Raw genomic sequence first — 23,264 nt, forward strand, 5'->3', positions numbered from 1 at the left:
GAGTACTGCTCTCTATTCTCACCATAGCCCATAGTATGTAGAATGTGAATGTGTTTTCAGCCTTTTGAAGAAAAGTAGAACATAGTTAAGGTCATCCATGTCCAGTGAATCTCTTTGCGTCTATTTCTGTTTTGAAGACCAGGAGTCCTGGTCCCCATTATGGAAAAACATGTTCTCAAGACTCGTTGTGTGCTGTGGATGTGTATATGTACACTGCTTGGGTCTTCCTACAGTGCTATGGACATCTGTATGCATCCTGAGCTGCTGACTTCCCATTGCTGTGGACAAGTTACTTCCATATCTTGGTGAATAAAAAAGTTTCAAGTATTTATCATGCAACATATGTGCCTTGTTGTGTGCTATCATTTCGATGTCTTAAATCATGTACATGAGATGATGATTGTTATGACCATATGACTCGCGATGCGCAAGGACATGAAAGGGTGTGTTGTGTGCAACCATCCATCAGATGTAAAACCCAATAACTCAAGAATGAAATGAGATATCGTTCTTCTCTCAATTTTAAATAAAATTTCGATATCTACATCTCATTCACTGCAATGTATGAGCTAAAAATCAACCATAACACGAAGTTACGCAATGCATTTGTATCTCTGCAAAATCTTTAAAATTCCATGCAATGTTTTACTAAATTTGATGCAGTGCAGTGAGTATGATGGATAGTTGAAAGAAATACAGTTATTTTTCGAGTGAAGGTATCAGACTGTAAGATGTGTAAAAATTGAATTTTTTCACCTAATAGTTCTCAAAAAAAATGGATGAAAATTACTCATAACAGCTGGAACGCCATCTATAGCATAGGCACCAGCATCAGGCGAGCGGGTTCAGCCATTACAGAAGCTGCCCTCAGCATGGAAAGCAGAGAACATGTCTTCATCAGTGAGAGGATTAAAATCAGTGTATGATGTCTACTGGAAAATGGGGCACACTTGTTCGCATGTTGGTGCTTGTAGACTACTCTCTGGATGTGATCACCTACTTAAGTTTTAAAATTTATCTGTAGCCAGAGAAACTACAACTGAAGCCTACTATTATAATTGTTTACATCAAAATAGCCAAAGCAGAGTAAGCTTTATCGCACCTTCAGTAGTGCCAATCTATTTCTAATCAATTTTCTAACCTATCCTGTTCAGGTCAATGATGCTATCGTTGGCTCTGGCTCGACACTAAACACTTGTAGATGAATGTTATAAATTTAACATGATCATATTTTCAGAAATCTACTAAGTGGGTGAGTACTTTAATGTAATCTGATCAGAATGAATTTTTCACTTTGCAGCAGAATTTGCACTGGTATTGAAACTCCCTGGCAGATCAAAACTGTATGTCGGACTGGGACTCAAACCTGGGACCTTTGCCTTTTGCGGGCAAGTGCTCTATGAACTGAGCTATCCAAGCATGACTCAAGACCTGTTGTCACAGCTTTACTTGCACCAGTACATTGTCTCCTACTTTCCAGACTTCACAGAAGGTCTCCTCCATGTCTCCCAGGACTAGCATTCGTAGAAGAAAGGATATTTCAGAGACATGGCTTAGTCATGGCCTGGGAGGTTGTTTCCAGAATGAATTTTTCATGTGGCAGCAGAGTGTGTACTGATAACAAAATTTCCTAATGGATTAAAATAGTGTGCCAATTCGGAACTCGAACTCGGGGCCTTTGCCTTTTGCAGGCAAGTGTTCTACCAACTGAGCCACCCAAACACAACTCAAAACCTGTCCTCACAGCTTTACTGCCTACAGCTTTGATAGTGGCAAAGATAGGTCAGAACCCATACTGTACAGAACTGAGGAGGTTATTATGTCAGAATTCTGGCTATGCTCTTGCTGCATACAGTACTTGATTATCTTCTAGATATTATTGGAATAAATGAAATGAGTCAGTAATTATTTGGTTATGTTTCCTGTTTTATAAGCATGTTTGATTACTGAGATTTTTAATCCTTCTGGATTCACACCTTCGTCTAATGTCTTTATTTCCGAGATTTATTAATGACATTATGATTTCTTTATTCATTTGATTACAGAAGTTTAGACACTGTAATAATCTGTGGCTTTTGAGTTGCTCCATTTGGTTACAGATTTGTTGACTTGGGTACCTGTTTGTCTTAGCTTGTCTTGTCTTCCATTATTGCTTATAGTTACCATTCTGCTTTGCTCACGTCTTCCTCCAAGCTGTATATTTATCATGATGTGATTTATTGAATCACAGGAGCGTCAGTGCTCTTGTATTATTTAATTGCTGTGTATTTATTGTATAGAATTTTAGTTTTATGTGGAGGCTACTTCTAACAATGGTTCTTGTAATATGTAGAATATGTTTAATCAAAAGTTTCCTTTAACACCTTTGAGAATTAAATTACGGCACAGTAGCATTCATATCTTGTTTGATATTTTTGCTACATTTTGTTAATTTTAATCTGATTTTTTGTGCATTTAATTTTTAATAATAGTTTTTTAATAATTAATAGTTCAGATTAATGTTACATCTTGAGTGTAACAGCTATTTATTTTATTATTTACTAGTTGTTGGAGCCACAGCCCATCACAATCTTAGATACTTACTTTAATAGAGTTTGCCTTCTGTGTTACTGAATGTTATCGAAACATGACATTAACCTGATGGGTTTATCATCTACATGGTAAAAATTGAATGACTTTAATATATTTAGTAAATAGCTTACAGTTCTACTTTTAAACCTTACATCTGTATTAACATCATTAAATTGTGTAACTTATTTTTATTCATAATCAGTAGTTTTACCGGTTCCTCAAGTGTTTCTATAAAGAAGTCTTCATTGTACTTAGGAGGGCGATGTTAGAGAGAGAGAGCATTTGTTTCTAGTTTTAGGAACAATACTCTGCAGCCACAGTGTTTTCTCCTTTGAGGATTATTTACATGTATAATATCATTACATAGTTCCAACTTTTTGTAAACGAAGCCGTATGGTACACATTATTCATTGAGGGACAGCCAGTGTTCATTAACCAGATCCATACTGAAATTAAGGTTTTCTAGCTAATATTGTAGTTCATATAGTTTAGATTTTTAATGATTTCATGGCACGGTAAACATGAAGTTGTAATTATAACTGCAAGAAAATATAGTTATGTAATTTTTCTTGTTTATTTGCAGTCTGCAATCCTGGTGCATGCTGAAATCCTCATGCCACAGAGAAACCAAAACAGAATCTCCACTTCATCAGTGGGCTGCCACATATAGCTTCAGTTGCTGTAGCGGTGTGCTACAAGGATTTCAGTGTATACCAGGACTTCAGACATGTGTCTGTAAACAAAGAAAATATTAGTGATGATGTAACTTTACTTTTTCTTTTTTTTGGGGGGGGGGGGGGGGGTGATCAAAACTTCTACATTGTATCCGGGAACGTCAAATCTCTGATTGCAAATGATTGTTGGTGGGTATACTTCCACATTTTCATGATTACAGAATGTTGTTGAGTATTTTAATTGCTGTAGGTCTAAAAAATTTTCTTCTCTACAATGCATTGCTTTTTTGTGGCCCAACTCAATAGGGAGCTGGGGCTTGAAAGTCTTCAGACTACTGCGAATTCAGCACAAGTGAGCTGAGCACTTGAGACTTGGTTTACAGATCGTAAGTTATGGTGATATGTGATATGAGAGTGAATTTGAAGAGTTAAATTTTTATCACATGGGCTCCTTGACAGATAGGATTGATGGAGGACATTGAAAAAGTTCAAAGGACGGATGGATCTTTTTGTGTTATTGCAAAATAGGGAAGTGAGTATCAGTGATATAAGTGAGCTGGGATGGCAATCATTAACCCTTTCACTGCTGAGTTTGCTGTAACAGTGTGGACATCTGTGTGCAGCTGGGACACTTGATGTGGTAGTGCCTGCTGTGCTGGGCACAATATTGGACTGAGCACTGCAGTGCCTGCTGCACTGGGTTATCATTGTTGGAGGCTCTTCTATATTTATTCTACCAGTAAGTTCTCAAAATAAAGTGTACTTTGAACTTTCTTCACTGTTGCAGTTCCTAAAACTAGATGACATTACAAAGTAGCAAATTTCAGAAAGTCAGTATCTCTCTCTCTCTCTCTCTCTCTCTCTCTCTCTCTCTCTCTCTCTCTCTCTCTCTCGCGTTGTGTGATATATTTCGAAATGAGGTATAACACAAAGTTCCACATCAGTTTGTTTACAGCAGTAATGTGATTCCTTCCAGTTTTTGTTCTTGCTGCATATGGAGCATTTTCTTACAAATTCATATTGTTTTACTGATGATTCAATGATGCTTGGTAAGTGCCTTTCTTGAAGCCACAATGAATTTTCATGTGTTTGATGACCTTCTGATGATTTCCTTTCTTTGTGGTATGTCTTTAAAATCTCACTAAGGAGACTGACAGGGAGAGCACCCCCTGGCAATGAGATTGACTTTTTAAAATAGTCTGTATGGTGATGCAGGTTAATGTCCCACCTGCAGCCATTCATGCTGGTGTGCCCTCGTTTGTGAGTAATTGACTAAAAAAACTTCCGAATTTCAGGTGAGGCTCTACAGTTTGAAGAAAAGCAATGTTTAAAAGACTGGTTGTGCAGTGTAACAGTTAAGGAACTGGTCTTTCACGCGAAAGGTTGTGGGTTTGTATTTTGTCAGGTGCTTTGAACTTTTTTATTTTTAAATCTTTATACAAATAATTTTGGTAATTATTTTTATTTAGTTATCTGAGTTGTAAGTGTATTTTTCTTTATTTCTATTCCTTTGTCACATCATTTTAATCAAATATATTAACTTTTTCAATTGCTCATTTTTATGTTGACTGTATAATGGTGTCAAAAGGAATTTTCCTTTACACGACTTACATTTTTGTGGATGGTAATTATTATACAAACATTGAAAACATAAATTCTTATTGCACTATGGACAAATCAACACAGATGAAGATTTAAATGAAAGAAGGGGTTATAAATAAAAGAAAATTGGGAATGGAAATACTGAATGCTGTAATATGTACTAAAATATAGGATGATGAAACAGAAGAAATTAAATTGAAGTTAATACATATCAGTAATTAAAATTACATGAACAAAGATTCTAAGTGTAAAAATAATGATAGAAAGAAAAATGAGAGCAAATTAAAAAATTAATATGATGACTAAAATGATGTGACAAAGCAATAGAAATAGAGATTTTACATTTAACCCAAGTAATTAAATAAAAGCAATGACTAGCAGCATTTCAGTAAAAGATTAAAAATAAAAATTTTCAAACCGCCTAACGAACTTTGAACCCACGATCTTTGCATGTGAAGCCTGGACCTTAAATGTTATGCTGTCCAACCAGTCTGTTAAAGTTTGCTTTTTTAAAACTGTAGAGCATCTGTAGTGTAGGGTATGATACCTGGAACCTTAACCTATACCACGGTATAGATTATTTAAAAACTCGATCCCACCACTGGGTACCTTCCCTTGTGAGATGTAATTCAGTGATTGAAGTATTCATTCAGGTATGAACCTTGTCAATAACATGTTAATTCAGTATGCACATTTTTAAGGTATGGAAAAAGAGCTTTTTGTACCATTTCGTTGTTTCACAATACATTCTGTTGAGTCAAGTAGCAAGTCTTATTTGTCGACTGCACCCATAGACTCATTGTAATCCAACATACAATTAATATTGCCACTAATTCCCAAATAGTGTTCACTGACTACTATATCACACTTTTCTCCAGTATAAACTAAGAAGTCAAGTGTAAATCCCATTTCACAGAGTCACAGAACAAATATTTTTATACCAGAACAACATCTTTTAGATGGAGTGTAATTTTTGAGTCAGGCACCCTCAAACAATTGAAGATTTCCTTCAATACCAACTTTTTGGGTGGAGTGAGTGCTGTTCTGAACTTCCCTCTCGGGTAAGAAACAACTGAACTTACTTTGTACAGTCTATCATCTTGAGCAGGAACACTGTTATTGCGAAACTGCAGCATTCAGCTTAAAAATAAATATGTCATGAGACTTTATTTTACCAAAAATTTGGATCTTGAGGAGCAGATCATAGATATGGAGATAACTCATTACTTTTGAGCTCAGAGTATGTTCTAAGATTCCATAACAAATAGATGTCAAGGATATTGAACACTAGTTTGTGTATCACATCTGCTACCCTTCTTGTAGACGGATGTGAATTGTGCTTTCTTCTAAGTACTCGGCACAGTTTTTTTGTTAGCGAGATCTATGAGAAATTATTTTTAACAGAGGGGCTCAATATTGCACATACAGAAGGGTGGTTACCAAAACACCGTTCAACAAAGCCGAAATTATTCAGTGCTGATGAATACAAAATAAAAGGATCCTTTAATCCAACCATTCAGTCAGTGTGGCCAGTTGCTATCATTCAGAAAATTAGCATGTCTGCAAACACTATTAGAATTTATTTTCTCAAATGAATGTAGGGAAACTTCTTATTGTAATGAATTTTTTTATGAGTAACTTAATGCAGTTTTGAAAGTACTTTGTTCCACTGAGAATAAACATGTGTATACTTGTGGCTGAGGGAGAAGGTTTAGTCATATATTTATTTTCTCAGCTTTTGTCTGCCATTCTTACAGACTCCTTAACTCATTGCTTATGATTTAGTGTATAAAGTGTGGGCGCCTGCTGATAATGCTAATTTATTCTTGGTCTATTTACTGTATTGCAATGTTTGCATGTGCTGTTAATTCTAATGGCAATGATAACTGTCAAGTAACTTTATACGTAAAATTGTAGTTCCATTAATATGTACATTAATTGCTAGTTCATATAGCATCTTTCTTCATGCAGGAGTTCGAGCATTATAATTCTCCACCGATGGCATTCCATCAAAGTAAGGAAGCTATGCTGTCACAGTTGCAGGCAAGTCCTGCGTACAAAAAGAGAAAGCTGAAAATCACACCTGTGGCAACAGAGCCAAAGGAAGTTACTGTAACTCCAGCAGACATGGAAGTGGAAGAAGTTTCACGTAATATAATCACCCTGTTTAGTACTTTTCTCTTATTGATGTTGTTTTGCAGTTATTTCTTGTTAAATGTCACGTGAATGTAGATTTTTACAGTATGGCATAATTATTTATTTTGATGGAAAATACTTGCCACTTGTTAGAAGTGGCTGTTGTAACGGCGACTGGAACAGTCGCGGGGTTGAAGTGACGGAAAACACGGCGGGACCCGCAGAGCGGCCCCCCAAACAACAACACAATGGGAGAGAACGGACACAACCAATGAAGGACCTTATTACAACAACAAGAACGAAACAACAGAGTCAAGAAAACCTAACTAGACAACCACGTACACTCGTAAACAAAACACGAAAGTAAATACACTGTCTAAGGCGAGGCGATATGTCCTGAGATGTACACAAGGTTAGACTGGCCGACTGAGCGAGACGCAAGCGCTTAAGTACTCTTATCGGGGACGCCGCTATTGGCCGCTGCAACCAAGAGTTCCACTGTGGTGCCCTCACCCTAAATGCGGGCCAGGAGGCGCGCGCTGCCACAGCTTACAGCATAATGGTGCAGAGACCTCTGAGGGGTCTTCAGTGTCCATGATGTCTGGCGGGGATTCAAATTCCGTGGTGCGCGGTACCAGAGCGGCAAACAAATTTGTTAAGAGAACAATAGTGAGTAAAGGCACCCTTTTTATCTAGTACAGCGTGAGGCATACAGGATGAACTATATTCAAATCAGCAATACGTCGTTAGGAGTGCTTTAAAAACATTTTTAATTACAGAATAACACTCAAATAATGTTGCCATTTAACAAAATTAATGCTTGAAAACAACATCTCCTAGGTGACGGCCATTTTCAGCAATGCACTTCTCAAGGCGCTCTCGGAAGTTGGCGTCAACTCTCTGCAACATGCCTCTGTCTATGTGGACGATTTTCACACGAACAGCTTCCTTTAGTTCTTCAAGTGTACATAGTTTATGCAGGTACACACATGATTTGAGGCAACCCCGCAAAAAGTAGTCACACATGGATAGATCAGGGGAATGAGGCGGTCAATGAATGTCCCCGAACTGAGAAATAACTCTACCACGAAAAACAGTCTTAATTGCTTCCATAGTCAATCTTGCCGTGTGAGATATAGCTCCATTCTGCTGAAACCACACTCGCCGGATAGGAATATGTTTTCTTCTTAATTTAGGTAGGAAGAATTCAGTGATCATCTCTCTATATCGTTCAGAGATTATGGTTACAGTGTTCCTGTTCTCATCTTGGAAAAAGTATGGACCAATAACATCTGTACCTGTCACAGCAACCAAACAGTCACCTTGGGACTATGTAATGGTTTCTCATGCAGTAGTTTTGGGTTTTCACTGGCCCAATAACGACAGTTCTGCTGATTTACCATTCCAATCATATGGAAATGAGCTTCATCACTCATAAGCAAAATAATGTTGTCATTTTGCTCAAATATGGCCTCCATTTCTCGGGCAAAATTTAGACGCTGTTCATAATCTCTTGGGTTTAATTTTTGCACAATGGCCATTTTGTAGGGATGAAATTTTAGATTAGTATGCAAAATACGCCTTACTGAGTGATTACAGAGAACATTTAATGTTGATTTTCATTGTAGCGTAGGTATTGTGTGACTATTCAACCGTTGTAGTGTTTATTACGGGTGACATCAAGGAAACACTGAGTGTATAATCTTTTAAGCATCAAAATCACGTACACTGTTACTACATAGTTCCTACCCCAGTGTTGCCAGTTGCGAGGAGGGAGAACAGCTCAAGTGTGCCATGTCCATTAATGGCAAAAAGCACATTAGTGCCCCGCCAAGTATTCTCCATCCGTTTCTGCACAGAACAGCTCGTGATCCTGCCTCATAATTAGCACACAACTGTAGCAGAGTTGGTTACTCTGTTGATTCACTGGGTGGTGTTGCTAACTCATTCATTCACACATTATGTTATAAATTAAACAAAAAGAAGCAGCCACTGCAGGCTACTTTTATTTTTATTTTTTGGGGGAGGGGTCATTAGTCATCTGACTGGTTTGATACAGCCCACCACAAATTCCTCTCCTGTGCCAACCTCCTTGTCTTAGAGTAGCAGTTGCTACCTATGTCCTCAGTTATTTGCTGGATGTGTTCCAATCTTTATCTTTCTCTACAGATTTTGCCCTCTACAGCTCCCTCTAGTACCATGGAAGTCATTCTCTCATGTCTTAACAGATGTCATATCATGCTGTCCCTTCTCCTTGTCAGTATTTTCCACATATTCCTTTCCTCTCTGATTCTGCGCAGAACCTCCTCATTCCTTACCTTCTCAGTTGATGTAATTTTCAACATTCACATTTAGCACCACATCCTAAATGCTTTGATTCTCTTCTTTCCCGGTTATCGCACAGTCCTTGTTTCTCTACCATACAATGATGTACTCCAAACGTACATTATCAGAAATTTCTTCTTCAATTTAAGGCCTATGTTTGATACTAGTAGACTTTTCTTGGCCAGGAATACCCTTTTTGCCATTGCTAGTCTACTTTTGATCTCCTCCTTGCTCCGTCCATCATTGGTTATTTTACTGCATCCATTAACTTCATCTACTTCATGACCATCAATCCTGATGTTAAGTTTCTCACTGTTCTCATTTCTGCTACTTCTCATTACTTTCGTCTTTCTTCAATTTACTCTCAGTCAATATTCTGTACTCATTAGACTGTGCATTCCATTCAGCATATCATGTAATTCTTCTTCACTTTTGCTCAGGATAGGAACGTCATTAGCAAATCGTATCTTTGATATCCTTTCACCTTGAATTATAATTCCACTCCTGAACCTTTCTTTTCTTTTTGTCATTGCTTCTTTGATGTACAGATTGAACAGTAGGGGGGAAAGACTACATCCCTATCTTCCACCCTTTTTAATCTGAGTGCTTCGTTCTTGGTCATCACTCTTACTATTCTCTTTTGGCTCTTGTACATATTGTATATCACCCGACTCTCCCTGTAGCTTACCCCTACTTTTATCAGAATTTCAAATGTCTTGCACCATTTTACATTGTAGAACCCTTTTTTCAGGTTGACAAATCCAATGAATGTGTCTAGATTTTTCTTTAGTCTTGCTTGCATTATCAACTGCAACATAAGAATTGCCTCTCGAATGCCTTTACCTTTTCTAAAGCCTAGCTGATCGTCATTTAGCACATCCTAATTTTCTTTTCTATTCTTCTGTATATTATCCTTGTTAGCAACTGGGATGCATGAGCTGTTAAGCTGATTGTGCGATAATGTGCGATAATTCTTGCACTTGTCAGCTCTTGCATTCTTCGGAATTGTGTGGATGATATTTTTCCGAAAGTCAGATGGTATGTCGCCAGACTCATACATTCCACACACCAACATGAAGAGTTGTTTTGTTGCCACTTCCCCCAATTATTTTAGAAATTCTGATGGAATGTTATTTATCCCTTTTGCCTTATTTGATCTTAAGTCCTCCAAAGCTCTCTCAAATTTTGATTTTAATACTGGATCCCCTAACTCTTCTAAATCGACTCTTGTTTGTCCTTTTATCACATCAGACTGATCTTCCCCCTCATAGAGGCCTTCAATGTATTCTTTCCACCTATCTGTCCTCTCCTCTGCATTTAACAGTGGAATTCCTGTTGCACTCTTTATGCTACCACCGTTGCTTTTATTGTCACTGAAGGTTTTTTTGATTGTCCTGTATGCTGAGTCAGTCCTTCTGACAATCATTTCTTTTTCGATTTCTTCACATTTTTCATGCAGCCATTTCCCTGCACTTTCTATTTATTTTTTTCCTTAGCGACTTGTATTTCTGAATTTCCCTGAAAATTTTGTACTTCCTTCTTTCATTGATCAACTGAAGTATTTCTTCTGTTACCTATGGTTTCTTCGCACTTACTGTCTTTGTGTGTATGGTTTTCTTTCCAGCTTCTGTGATTGCCCTTTTCAGAGCTGTCCATTCCTCTTCTACTGTACTGCATGCTGAGTTCTCCCATTTCTCTGTCCACTGCCACTTCCATTCTCTCTCTGATCATCTCTTCACCCCTCTCTCCATCCATCTCCACCAAACCCCTCTCTCTGTCAACCCTCTGTGTCCATTCCCTCCTCCTCTGTGTTCTACTCAGCTGTGACTATCTTCTCCTGTAGCCCCCTACATCACATGCCAATATTGCCCCCATGATATGGCATTTGTGTCGGCAGCCTAGATGTTGGAGAGGAAACCCTTTTTCACATGTATATCCATTCCTCTGGAAGCTAGGAAGTTCTAACCCCAAAAATGCTGATACTTGTGGAGTTTGCTGTATATGTATAAATTTGGTCCAATAGTTAAGGGATATGAAAGGAGGTGCTTGGCGCACACACACACACACACACACACACACACACACACACACACACACACTGCTTAATATATTGAGTGTCTCTCTTATGAGTCACCGGGGGAATTTTATCTGGTGTTTCAGCAGATATTTACAATTTAGTTCTTGCAATTTTTTGTTGTAGTCAGCCCATCCACATACTTCTCATTATGTGTCTCATGTGACACCCAGTTTTGACAGAAAGCATTGTTTGTTTTCCGTTAAAAACTAAATGATCTTTAAATCAGAATTTTATGTGCGCATTAGACAGGGCAGTCTCAAATTAGTCTAGTGCAATATTCTTGTTATTGATATGTACCAACAGGGACAGTAAAACACAATAATAATAAATACTCTAGCAGTTGCAGAGAAGTGGTGCCATGGCTATGCTTTCGCAAATGGCAGTACTGGTTATTCTTAGTGGTTTACTGTCCCTGTTAGCATGTAAAATTTAGATTTTAAAAAAATTTTCTTTGTAATGGGAAACTGACTGACTTTTTCCGTCATTGCTGGTGTCACATAAAAGGACCTGATGAGTAGTATTTGTTTGAGCTGACTCTAACTATGCTTTGCAAGTATGAAACTGTGAATATCTGCTGAAACACCAGAGAATCCCTCCTCCCCCTTGCTATGTCCAACTCTTCTCCCCCGCTCTCTCTGTTCACCTCATCCTTCCATCTCTGTATGTCTGTCCCCCCCCCCCCCCCCCCCTCTTGTCCCTGTCCATCTCCTCGTGCCTCCCCTGTCCTTAGCAATTTTCTTCTGCCTGCCTCTCTGTAGCCATCTTCTCTCATGCCCCCCTCTGTGTAGCCATCTTCTCCTCATGCCTCCCTCTCCCTATCCATCCTCTCCTGCCATTCCCCTCTCTTTTCATCCACCCTTCTATCCGTCTCAACCTTCTCCCCAGCCATGCCCATCCACGCATGTAACCCCTGCAAAACAGGTCGATAAAGTTGGCTGATACTACTCAACACAAAATACCATGTCATGCAGGGGTTGTTGGTTTTTTCAGATACGATTGAAATCGATCCAGGGTGTTTGGAGGAGATGCTGGATGTACATATAAAACATGGTGACATTGTGCTTTACACACACACACACACACACACACACACACACACACACACACACACACGTGCGCATGTGCTAGCCATTTCCCCGTGCCTGTAGTACTTGTTCAAAACATACTGGTACACACCTCCTCCTGCCCCTCTCTGTGTCCCCCTCTCCCTGATCACATTTCTGTCCACCTCTTCCCGACACCATTTCTGCCACCTCATCCTCCCACTTCTATCTTTTCCATCTCCTCCTCCACATGCTCTTGTCTTCCCATCTTCTCCTCCCATTCTCTGTCAATCTCTTCTGCACTCTCGTACTCTCTTGGAACATATCTTCCTCCTTCCTCCTTCTCTGTCCACATCCTCCTCTCCCTCATTACATCCAACTCCCCCCCCCACCCCCCCCCTCTTACTTTTCCACCTGCACACAATCCCTCTCGCACCTGGGAAACTATGCCTCTAGGAGGTTATAAACCCCCAAAGTGTACAATTTTTTTTTTTAATTGATGTACTGCTTTATTACACACACACACACACACACACACACACACACACACACAGTTTTATATACTAAGCATTTGTGTAGTATTATTGATTTCAAAGAAAGAACAATATCGGTTGTCTGTGTACTGTAAAAATTAATTCTGTTTGTACATCCTGGGCTCATCAGATCTTAGTAATTTGTAGTAGTGGCTAAATAGATACTCCTTCACTTTGTTGTGTAATATCTGGACATTTCCAATTTCCTGCCTAATGTCTACCAGCAACCTGTTATATGCTTCCACACCAGAATATAAAACGCCATTCTAAACCTTTGACATTGCTGCCAAAGTCTACATTGAATTGTAGTCGCGAATTTCACATTCATCCTAAAGCCACTCACAAAAAAAAATAGGGAGTAAAAGTATTGGCAGATGACTGCCAGAAGCCATAGGTCCTTGAAGGGCCTTTTACAAGATGTTAGATTGCCACATTTATGCAATATTCTTACGTAATGCTTCTGTAGAATACATACTTTTTTGACCGTAGCTACATTGTCCCCACAAGATGCCATAGGACTGTATTGTGTGAAAGTATGCAAAGTAATACCTGCAGTTCTGCCCAAAGGTCAACATAGTGAGAAACCAATTCTTAGGTGCACACCAAGCAGAACTAAGATTTCTGGTTAACTCGCCCATATGCCAGGGGCCTCCTCAGTTTCTTATCTATCTTTCTGCCAAGAGATGTCACACATAAGTGTTTTCATTTAGTTTGTGCTGTTGATCTCCACTTTTTGGCACCTTAAAGTTTTTTTAATTTGTTCAGAATTGCTTAACATGAGTTTTTGTCGGATAGGGAATAAAGGTTTTTGCTTGGATCAGTTGTAATCCTATTCCATTACTCTTGTGATCGCATTTGGCATAGATAATTTGCTCCCTTTATTGGTGTCCCTGTATTGTCAGCAAACGTTGGTGTTCACAATGTTCTCCAATGTTTTCAATAATAATCCCCCCACCCACCCCCCCCCCAACTCCCCCTTTCTCGGAATATTACTACATGGTCTTATTTGGGAGGATCTTTTCTCTGAGAAGCTAAATCATCGGTGACATAGTTGAACCCTACACTTTGCTAAAAAAATATTACTTAGTATTCGGTGCCTCGGGAGTTCTGTACTTTTTTTTGCTCCTATAACTACTCCCTTAGCAGCAGAACCTCATTTGTCTTGTTGACACTCTGATTACTATTTACCTTAACTTGTACATTTTTCTGTCTTCTCAGATTCCAGAATCTAAAGCTAGCATCTCTGAAACCTTTCGCCTGATATGGCAGATTTGTGCACAGTCCAATCATCTACCCACTTTCTAATCTTATTGCTGCCAACTTTAGCTCACAGCTGATCTGATTCTGCTTGTGCTATTGCTAGATAATGCTAAAGATCAGTTGCTCCTTCTCCATAATTATGTATGATAGGCACAACTGCTATAGCACCAAAGGCATGTCGTATATCCTTCCTGGTGGGTTACTTCACTGCATCTTACATAAAATAAATGTTGACAGTCGTCACATTGTCAACCATTTCTTCTTTCTCTGCAGCTGCTTCCTCCACACTTGTTCATTGTAATGGTATTTATTTTGCCTGAACAGATTATTGAAGTTTACCTGTTCCATGAAAAATTAATATTATGTTGTTACTGTGTGTTGTTTAACCAAAAATAACTGACTTATTATATTTCTTGTATGAAATGTGCACATGCACAGGATTTATGAACATTCCTCAGTTAGTTAAACATCAAATTAATGAATATTTTTAATGAAATATGTTTAATGTACATGATTCAGTAACTGGCACCACAGCATAGATTGAAATTATGTTGGCGTTTCATTCCCTATTAGAAGTATAAAGGTAACAGAGACATCAAATTAAAATTTATGCTAACTCTTTATAAAATACTTGCTAGTTTGTTGTGACACCTTTATTTAGATTTGTTATCCGTGAGAGTGTTGTGGATTATCACTGACAGTTACTGCAAACTTGGTTGTGCTTACACTTCCTGCTTCTGTTCTTGCATATGACTGCATATGTGTTGTGGTGTTGATAACACAGTTTTGGGATTTGAGACATTGGCGTTGTGTGAATTGTCTGCATACACAAAGACATTCTCAAGTTTTAAGGCCAGGACTCTTGTAGCCTGCCTTCAGGGGGATTGGCCATTGTAATTTAGGTTTTCTGTGGTTTCCCTAAATTGCTCTAAGCAAATGCCAGGATGGATCCTTTGCAAGGGTACTCCTCATCCTTGAACAGCCAATTTCCTTCCCCATCTTTGAACTTTGCTGAGCTCATGCTGTCTAACGACCTTGATATCGTCAGGATGTTGAATGCTAATCCCTCTTCCCTCTCATAGCCCACTTTGTTGATTTCAATCAGAGTGCGACTGTTGCTTCAGTTGCAGTCTGCAATAGTCTATGGCCACCCCTCTCCTCAATACATTATTGCCCACGGCACTGTACACTGATAGCAGTGATTTTCCCTGAACTGAGATATTTGTGGTACACTGTTAACAATTTCCAAAGCCCAGTGCCTGCACAACTTGGGAGATGTAGTGCATTTTGTTTGTGTTCATTCAGTTGTTGAGTCTGTATCTAGTACAAGGCCTGATGACATTCTTACCAACACAGTAACTTATGTTCAGAGAAATGACATATAATATTTTGACATGCACATAGCTGTAGCATTTACAACAGAGATTCTGCAGAGACTATAAATCAGCTAAAAGTCCAGCAGAATGCAACTGTTATGTCCCCAATGTGCAGAATGTTGCCATCAGTTGTCAACAGAAGTGCACGGACACATGGACTGCAGTTCACTTTTATTGACAGTAATGGCCATGTACACAGAGGTTGTGGAAATGCTTGGAGAGCCATAATATTGAAGAAATGAATCTCTCTTGCCATTCACAGCCTTAAACTGCACCATAACTGCGTGGTTGTTACTGAAACAATTTCCACATTTGTAACAGACATTACATGGATAGACAATATGTAATTTGCTGCATAAAAGCTGGTCTCAGTAATCTGATTTTGTATATCTTCCATTTGTGTCCAGGTTTTTTTATGTTGTTCTTGTAGTGTTAATGCCTGCACATTATTACTTGGACACTTTTGTTGCAGGGACAAATGGATTTTTCTGCAATATGTGTACCATATTAAACAGTTAATTATACTTGGTTATTGATTCCAAATCTTTGCACTTATCACACTTATTTGTTTATCCCAGTACTTTTTCTTTGCTGCTTGCAGATGGGGTTAAGCATTTACAGTGCCACAGTGGGTGATATGGAACAGTGGGGGTAAGCTTAGCATCATTCATGTAGTGTTACCAGTGAGAGAAATGACAGCCATGCCTAGTGCTCCATATGGAGGACAGATAAATGCCCAGGCTAAAATATACAACTGACAAAGATTTAAATATTTCATCCATCTGAGCCAGAAATTGGGTTTAAAGTGGCAGATGAGCAAAAGGTGATTATTGCTAGTGTAAATTTCAGTACCCACAAAAGTATAAGGACAAAGATGTTGTGACTGTCTGTCTTAAAAATACTTTGACTGCAATAGCTGTTTGTCCTTAAAATCTTTCCCTGGTTGAGGACTGTTGACCCACCAGGCAGAGAAAATTGCACCAGTAAGCACTTTCTTGGCATTAATGAAATGTGTGTAAGTACCGTCTAGTGGATCCATGCATTTGTATTATTCTATTAGTTCTCATAACATGCGGATCTTTTCTGTCATTGCATAAGATGTAATTGATAGAGAAAATTGAAAGGTCTGAAAAGACTACAGAAGCTGTACATAATTATTGTTTGTTGTTAAGCTTATTTGTCCCAGGTATGAACAAACATTAGAGAACTGTGTGTTAGTTATAACTGACAGACAAGTAAATTACTAATACTGAAATGAAAGGTCTTGGTAAAATTATTTAGGAGTAAAGGTAACTGATCCAAGTAGCAGATTCATTGAGTCAATGTAGACACTTAAACAAGGCTGAGAAATTGATAGCTTTTGGATGAATTATTTTTGCTGACTAAATAGTAGCCATACACAAGCGCGCGTGTGTGTGTGTGTGTGTGTGTGTGTGTGTGTGTGTGTGTTTTAAATCACCATAGTCTTACTGAGCTAACCAACAAATAATATTAAAATACTATTTTTGAAAAGTGATGTGATTTACCAAAATTTTAGGTCATAATTAAAGTGAACACTATTTATGTTAGAAAAAAACTGAAATGTGAAAATTATGTCATGCCAGATGTTGTTGATGAAACAATCACTTATCCGTTAGTGTAGCGTATATTAGCATACTACAGTATGTTCTGAACACAGTCCGGTCCAAAATTACTAAAAACAAACAAAATTACTTTTATTTCTTGAAGAAATGTAGATACTGTGATAAATAGGTGTTTTTGAGCAGATGCAGCCACCTGGTGGGAACATGCAGAAATGAAAACAAGTGATGCACTAAAAGCAAGTAGTGTAAAGTTTGTGCTACAATCAGACATAGCAAGTTTAGTTATTCCCTGAACTAAAAAAAATTGGATGTAGCATACAAGCAATCACAGTTAACACAGTGATTGAGACACTAAAAGTGGAGCACAAATTCCCCTCCCCTTTCCACTCAAATTCAAGTTTTCATGGTTTTACGTAAATTGATGATGACTGATCCTTCAAAATAGCCATGGCTAATATCCTGTCCAGTTGTGTTAAGTAGAATCTTGTGCTTAGTTTCTAATAAACTTATCGTTAAACATCAAAGGTTCTTTCTTTTTTTCGTAGTACTAATGAAGAGAGAACAAATGTTGCAGTTTATAGAAATTATAAACAAATACTGTTATAGTGATATCAGGTACCTGTGGCTGGTGTTTCATAAACAACTGTGGGTGCATTGCTGAGCCATAATAATCACAAACTGAAAGCACAACCAGAAGGTTATAGGTGAAATAAAAATACACAATATACACTTTTTTGTTTTGTTAATAAAATTTTGACAATCAAATATCTACAAAGTATTATATTGATTTTTAAGTCTTATAATGTAAATAATAAGTCATTAAAACCATTTGCAGAATGTGTGAGCTTGCTGCCAGATGATGGTTGCCGATTCATTCCACCTCTGCCCAAGGATACACCTCCTCCACCCCCGCCCCCACCACCACCACCTCCTCCTTCAGAGAGTGATTCAGAAGGAGGAGAGACACGTAGCCAGGAAACCTGTTCACCTGTTTCTACAGTAAGTGTAAACGACTATACATGCCATATAGAATCTGTGTTTCAAAACATACTAGGTTATAAACATTTTGTATCAAGTGTGGGCTGGAATGTTCAGTCCTCCTTTTTAACTTTTTCATGGTACAGAATTATGATTAATTTATATTATACTACTATAAACGTAAGCATAACAGTGCGGTGCAGTATATTATGAGAAGATTCCAACCCGGTTGTAGTTAATTTATTGTTGGCAGATGCTCAGCGTTTCAGCGGAAACATTTTGAGAAGTGCAGTGTAATAAAAGCACTCAGTCCTGTTGCGATGTGTTGAAACTGAGGTGTGTTGTGCAAGGGAGGAGATTGTCGCTCGTTATATTTCCAGTTGGAGTGAATGGAAATGAAGAAATTAGATTCCTCAGCAGCTTTCAGTGTTTATTGAAAGGTTGATAGACCATTCGTGATCTTTCAGTGAATAAATGATCCCAGAGACGAAGACCACTAGAAAACATCTCATTCTCAGTGAGTGAGTTATTCATTCTGGGGAAAAACTTTTTGTTCCTCACCACTGACCTGCACAGAAAATGCTTAGGGAGGCTGGTGTGTGAAGAGAGAATGTGCACATAACTCTTGAGATATGAATGGCAGAGGAGAAAACCATAAAGGAGAGTGGTAAAGCCATACTACGTCGTGGATGAGCAGAGATTTCATAAGCACATGTACATATTATGTACCAAACTTTGTTACAAAATAACACCCAAGCATCAGATATACTCAGTCACTTCATATGTTGCTGCAAGGAAAATTGTGAAGGGTCCCACATTGGCTTGATTTGGATATATTCCTCTATGTCATGTTGTTTGCTTTTAGGCTCCATGGTCACATTTTGGAGACGGTATCTTCCTCCATTTATGGAGAGCCTGAATGATTCATGTTATGTGGCTATAGTCGAGTCATCTGCAAAGCTGAACTTGTGGATACGTTGGAAATACAAAGATTGAAGAAAAGCGGGGGCAAGGACTGAGCCCAGTGGGAGCCCATTGTCGAGTATTTTGGAGGAGTTAATCCTTTCTCTGGTAGTCACTTCAAAAGTTCTTTCCCTGAGCGTGGTATCAATGAGACAGATGGTATAGCTGCATGGATTTATTCAAATTTGACAGAAAAAATCTGTATTCACAGATGGATAAAAAAGTTACCTCTCTGTTCTTGATGTAGTTACTCCTAACTGATCTGATTGGCGAAGAGAGATTATTTTTGTGACTTATAGCGTCCCACAGAATATTAAACATTTGTAATTTGTAACTGAAGGTATTTGATCTTTTAAAAGTTTTAGATTTTTATTTATTAATTCTGTTTAGATGTTAGCTGGCTGTAATTAACATATTAAATTATAACTAGAAGAAAAAAAATGCTAGTTAAAATAAACATGCCCTGACTTTGAAAACTTGCAGTTTTGGTGAAATATGTGTAAGAACACATGAGGAGGAAAAATATTGCTTTATTTATTTCATGTGCTCCGAAGAATAAGTTGGACAAAGAAGTAACCTAACTGATTTTTGTAGATATAAATTTGTTTTATTGCCTGGTTATGTCAATAGCAGGGTCCACATGCATGTTTCTATAAATAAGGTCTGTAAATCACTTTTATAACATTTGGGAATTGTGTGTAACATTGCTTTGTCACATTATGTCCACAGTGTACAGTTAATTTTTGTATGATAAAGAAACCTTTAATTTAAGTGTATTATACATTAATTACGTTGCAGGGCCATAGCAGTATTTCATCACCCAGGCCACAGTCACCATCATTGTCTGACTTGGAAGCAAAGAAACAGTCGCTTCTGGCAGAGCTGGAGGATGGAAGTTCTGGAGAAACTGTTCGGGTAGCTGCAACACCCACACTTGGAAAAATAAAGTCTGTTGCACTTGGTACACCAGTTTTATTGGGGAGGTCTCCTTACTCTAGACTTCCCTCTCCAAAGAAATTCTCTCACAACATCTGTGATGTTATAAATTTTGAAAATCTTCCCGATTCAACAGGAAAGTATGAGAAGATGACTGATATAATACAGAAAGTACGGACAGTTGTTTCACGCATACAGAGTGATACAGCTACATGACAGGCACAGGTGGAGTATAGTAATTTTTTACACCAATATATAACTAAAAATATGTGCTACCATTTTTAAATTTAATGTCCAAGATTAAAGAAGAAAGTACATGTAAGATGCATTATTCAGCAAAATGACAGCTATGTGGAAGACCACAGAAAAAAAATTCAAATTCTTGTGACATTCCTTCTTCAAGAGATAGATAAAAGAAGCAGGAAATAAAAATGTGTGTAAGGGGAGCCTGAGAAATGTTCAATGATCACAGAGGAGACTATAATAATTGAGATTAATGCTAAGGAATAGATAATATTTGACTGTTAAAGAACATAACTTCTCTAGATGTCAGCTACCTTTCTCCTAAATTTGTTAATTTCTGTGCCTTGGGGAGTTCTGTCATCTGTGTTCTAGACTTTATGTTCAGTTTTATGAGTAACTGGCCATCAATGTATTCTCCATGTTTGGACTTGTTATCTCACATGGCCTTTTTGTACATTTAGTCCAGTTTGAGGATTTAATTTTTAATTTTATTGTTTAAATTAGAAAAAGATTATTTTCTATTTATGTAAGATAAATCAAATTATTAATTTTTGGTAACAATTTTAATATGAAATATTTTGGGGAAAATATCAACAAGAGAAGCTATGTACATAAAGTGAAACTGTTCAATAAATGTTTATTTACCATAATCATGTCTCATAATATTTTTTTCTCTCTTTATAATTGATTATGTTGTGGGACATAGGTATAATTTGCAATTGAGACCCGATTCTTTAAATAAGTAATCTCTCATTCAATGTAAATGAAATAAAGTTCAAAGCAGAAATATTTTATTATTTAAGTGGGTAATCTAGGTAAAGATCTCCTGAGCATGAAGGTTGGTTTAAGTAGTACAGCGCTTGACTAAAAAAGGTGCCTATTTACCTCTGAGCTGACATGCCCAACCATGTATAGATGATTTACAGTTTAACATGGACTCAAAACCATATATTTAATAATTTAAGCATGGTAAATATAAAACAGAGAACACCACAATGTCTAAATTGTAAATATTTATACTGTGATTTGCCTGTTTATTTGTGTTTTTATCTGCTGAGTACTAGGAACGTTCATTATTATTTACATTTGTAAGATAGCTGCTATTTAAAACACAAAGCTGCAAGTGATGAGTTAGTGATAATACTTCTTGTATGGATAGTTTGTGTGTTTGTGGGGGGATTAAAACTTGTCGTTGAAGGAAATAGATTTCAGAAATGTTGTTGCAACATTCATTCACAGCTAGCTTTATTCTTGTGCTTCACAATCGAAGTAGAAGAAGAGTCTGTGTATACTATGGCTCTTGGAATATTGTCTGGTTTATCTTGAATGGAGAGCAAGAAAAGGGCCATATATTTAAATTTTGGATATGGATTTATGGTTAACACCACTCCTCTGGTAATAAATATCTCACACGCACGGCCACGCACACACACGTACACGTGGTCATAATGTTCTGGCTGATTGTGTATGAGGTCATCATCATCATCATCATCAAGTGTAGTTAACTACCATGAATGCTACTGTGGCCGTATCTTGTAACTAATACTTAGCTTGCAATGTCACTAATAGGGCTAGAAAGAAACACACCTGTTGTAACAGAGATTACATTGTGTAAACAACTTGATTTTGTTCATCAAGCTGTCACTTTCATGTACTGCAGTGGGTTATTAACTAGAATAGTAGTATAATTATTGTTACAATTTCTTATGTCAACAGCCTTGTTGACAAAACAACTAATACAAGTAGGCATGAGAGGCACTCACTGAGCCGTCAGTTTATATTTCCATGGTTCTTTGGCTGTGCTGACATACTGCTGATTTATTGAAATTTTTATATTTTACGTGCAGATATTCTGTTACTGTTTACAGAAAAATATTTTGTTCGTGTTAATTTATATGCAAACAAATTGAACATCACGTGAAAAGTTGGCAGCTTCATCCATCGGCAGCCACGTGTGCGTGTGTGTGTGTGTGTGTGTGTGTGTGTGAGTAAATTTGCTGCTGGAAGACACAGTGGTAGATGTGTTGAAGACATTTACAGATAACTGATCAGCCAGAACATTATGACCACCTACCTAACAGCCAGTATGTCCACCTTTGACACAGATAACAGCCGTGACAAATCATGGCATGGCAGCAATGAGGACTTGGTAGGTTGCTGGAGGGAGTTGGCACCACATCCGCACACGAGTCACCTAATTCCCATAAATTCTAGGGAGGAGAGTGCCTGTAAGAACAGACATAGTTTGTTATAAGGACCTATTGATGTAGTCATATGTGCTGCCAAGCTAATTAAGATACTAATTGTAAGTTCACTAGTTTGAGTAAGCTTGGGTGTGTCTTAGAGTGCCCACTGTTTGCTTGTCTTGCATACTACTTTGAATTACTAACTGGACATGTAGAGAAATGTTAGCAGTGTTACTGTTTGACAGTGAATGCTCATTTGTGACCCCCCCCCCCTCTCTCTCTCTCTCTCTCTCTCTCTCTCTCTCTCTCTCTCTCTCTCCCTCTCTCCCTCTCTCTCCCCCCCTCCCTCCCTCCCTCCCTCTCTCTCTCTCTCTCTCTCTCTCTCTCTCTCTCTCTCTCTCTCTCTCTCTCTCTCTCTCTCTCTGTGTGTGTGTGTGTGTGTGTGTGTGTGTGTGTGTGTGTGTGTGTTTTCAAAATTTACTGTGACCTGGTTTTCATTAATGCAGTTCCGGTTTACTTTAATGGCAGTGCATAAGACAATGCTCAGTAATAATAGTGAAGTCAGAACTTGTTCAGGTTTTCTGATTAAGTTTTATGCCCGTGCTTAAGTAATGTTTTGCTCTTTGGCTTTTTTTTTTGTCATCAAACAGTGGTGTTGTGCCTTGCCGCATCACATACTCACTTATTCAGTTCCGACCTAGTAACTTATTCAGTTGTATGTTACAGAGCTAGATAGTTCTGCTTTCTCTGCACCTTGCTCCTTCGGCAGCTGATGGGG

General features: G+C 38.0%; 1 protein-coding gene across 1 annotated transcript in view; it reads left to right on the plus strand.

Annotated features, from left to right (window-relative positions):
* LOC124752313 (zinc finger CCHC domain-containing protein 8 homolog) overlaps positions 1 to 20,950 on the plus strand; it is a 53,355-nt gene extending 32,405 nt beyond the window's left edge. Inside the window, exons 6-8 of the mRNA XM_047248995.1 lie at positions 6,819 to 6,996; positions 18,016 to 18,179; positions 19,920 to 20,950. Of these exons, the coding sequence (XP_047104951.1) occupies positions 6,819 to 6,996; positions 18,016 to 18,179; positions 19,920 to 20,273 (696 nt within the window). The 3' untranslated portion in view covers positions 20,274 to 20,950. The remainder of the gene's footprint in view (positions 1 to 6,818; positions 6,997 to 18,015; positions 18,180 to 19,919) is intronic.
* Positions 20,951 to 23,264: the final 2,314 nt, after the last annotated feature.

Source organism: Schistocerca piceifrons, chromosome 1 (assembly GCF_021461385.2).
Source record: "Schistocerca piceifrons isolate TAMUIC-IGC-003096 chromosome 1, iqSchPice1.1, whole genome shotgun sequence".
In the NCBI taxonomy this organism is placed as follows: Eukaryota; Metazoa; Arthropoda; class Insecta; order Orthoptera; family Acrididae; genus Schistocerca; species Schistocerca piceifrons.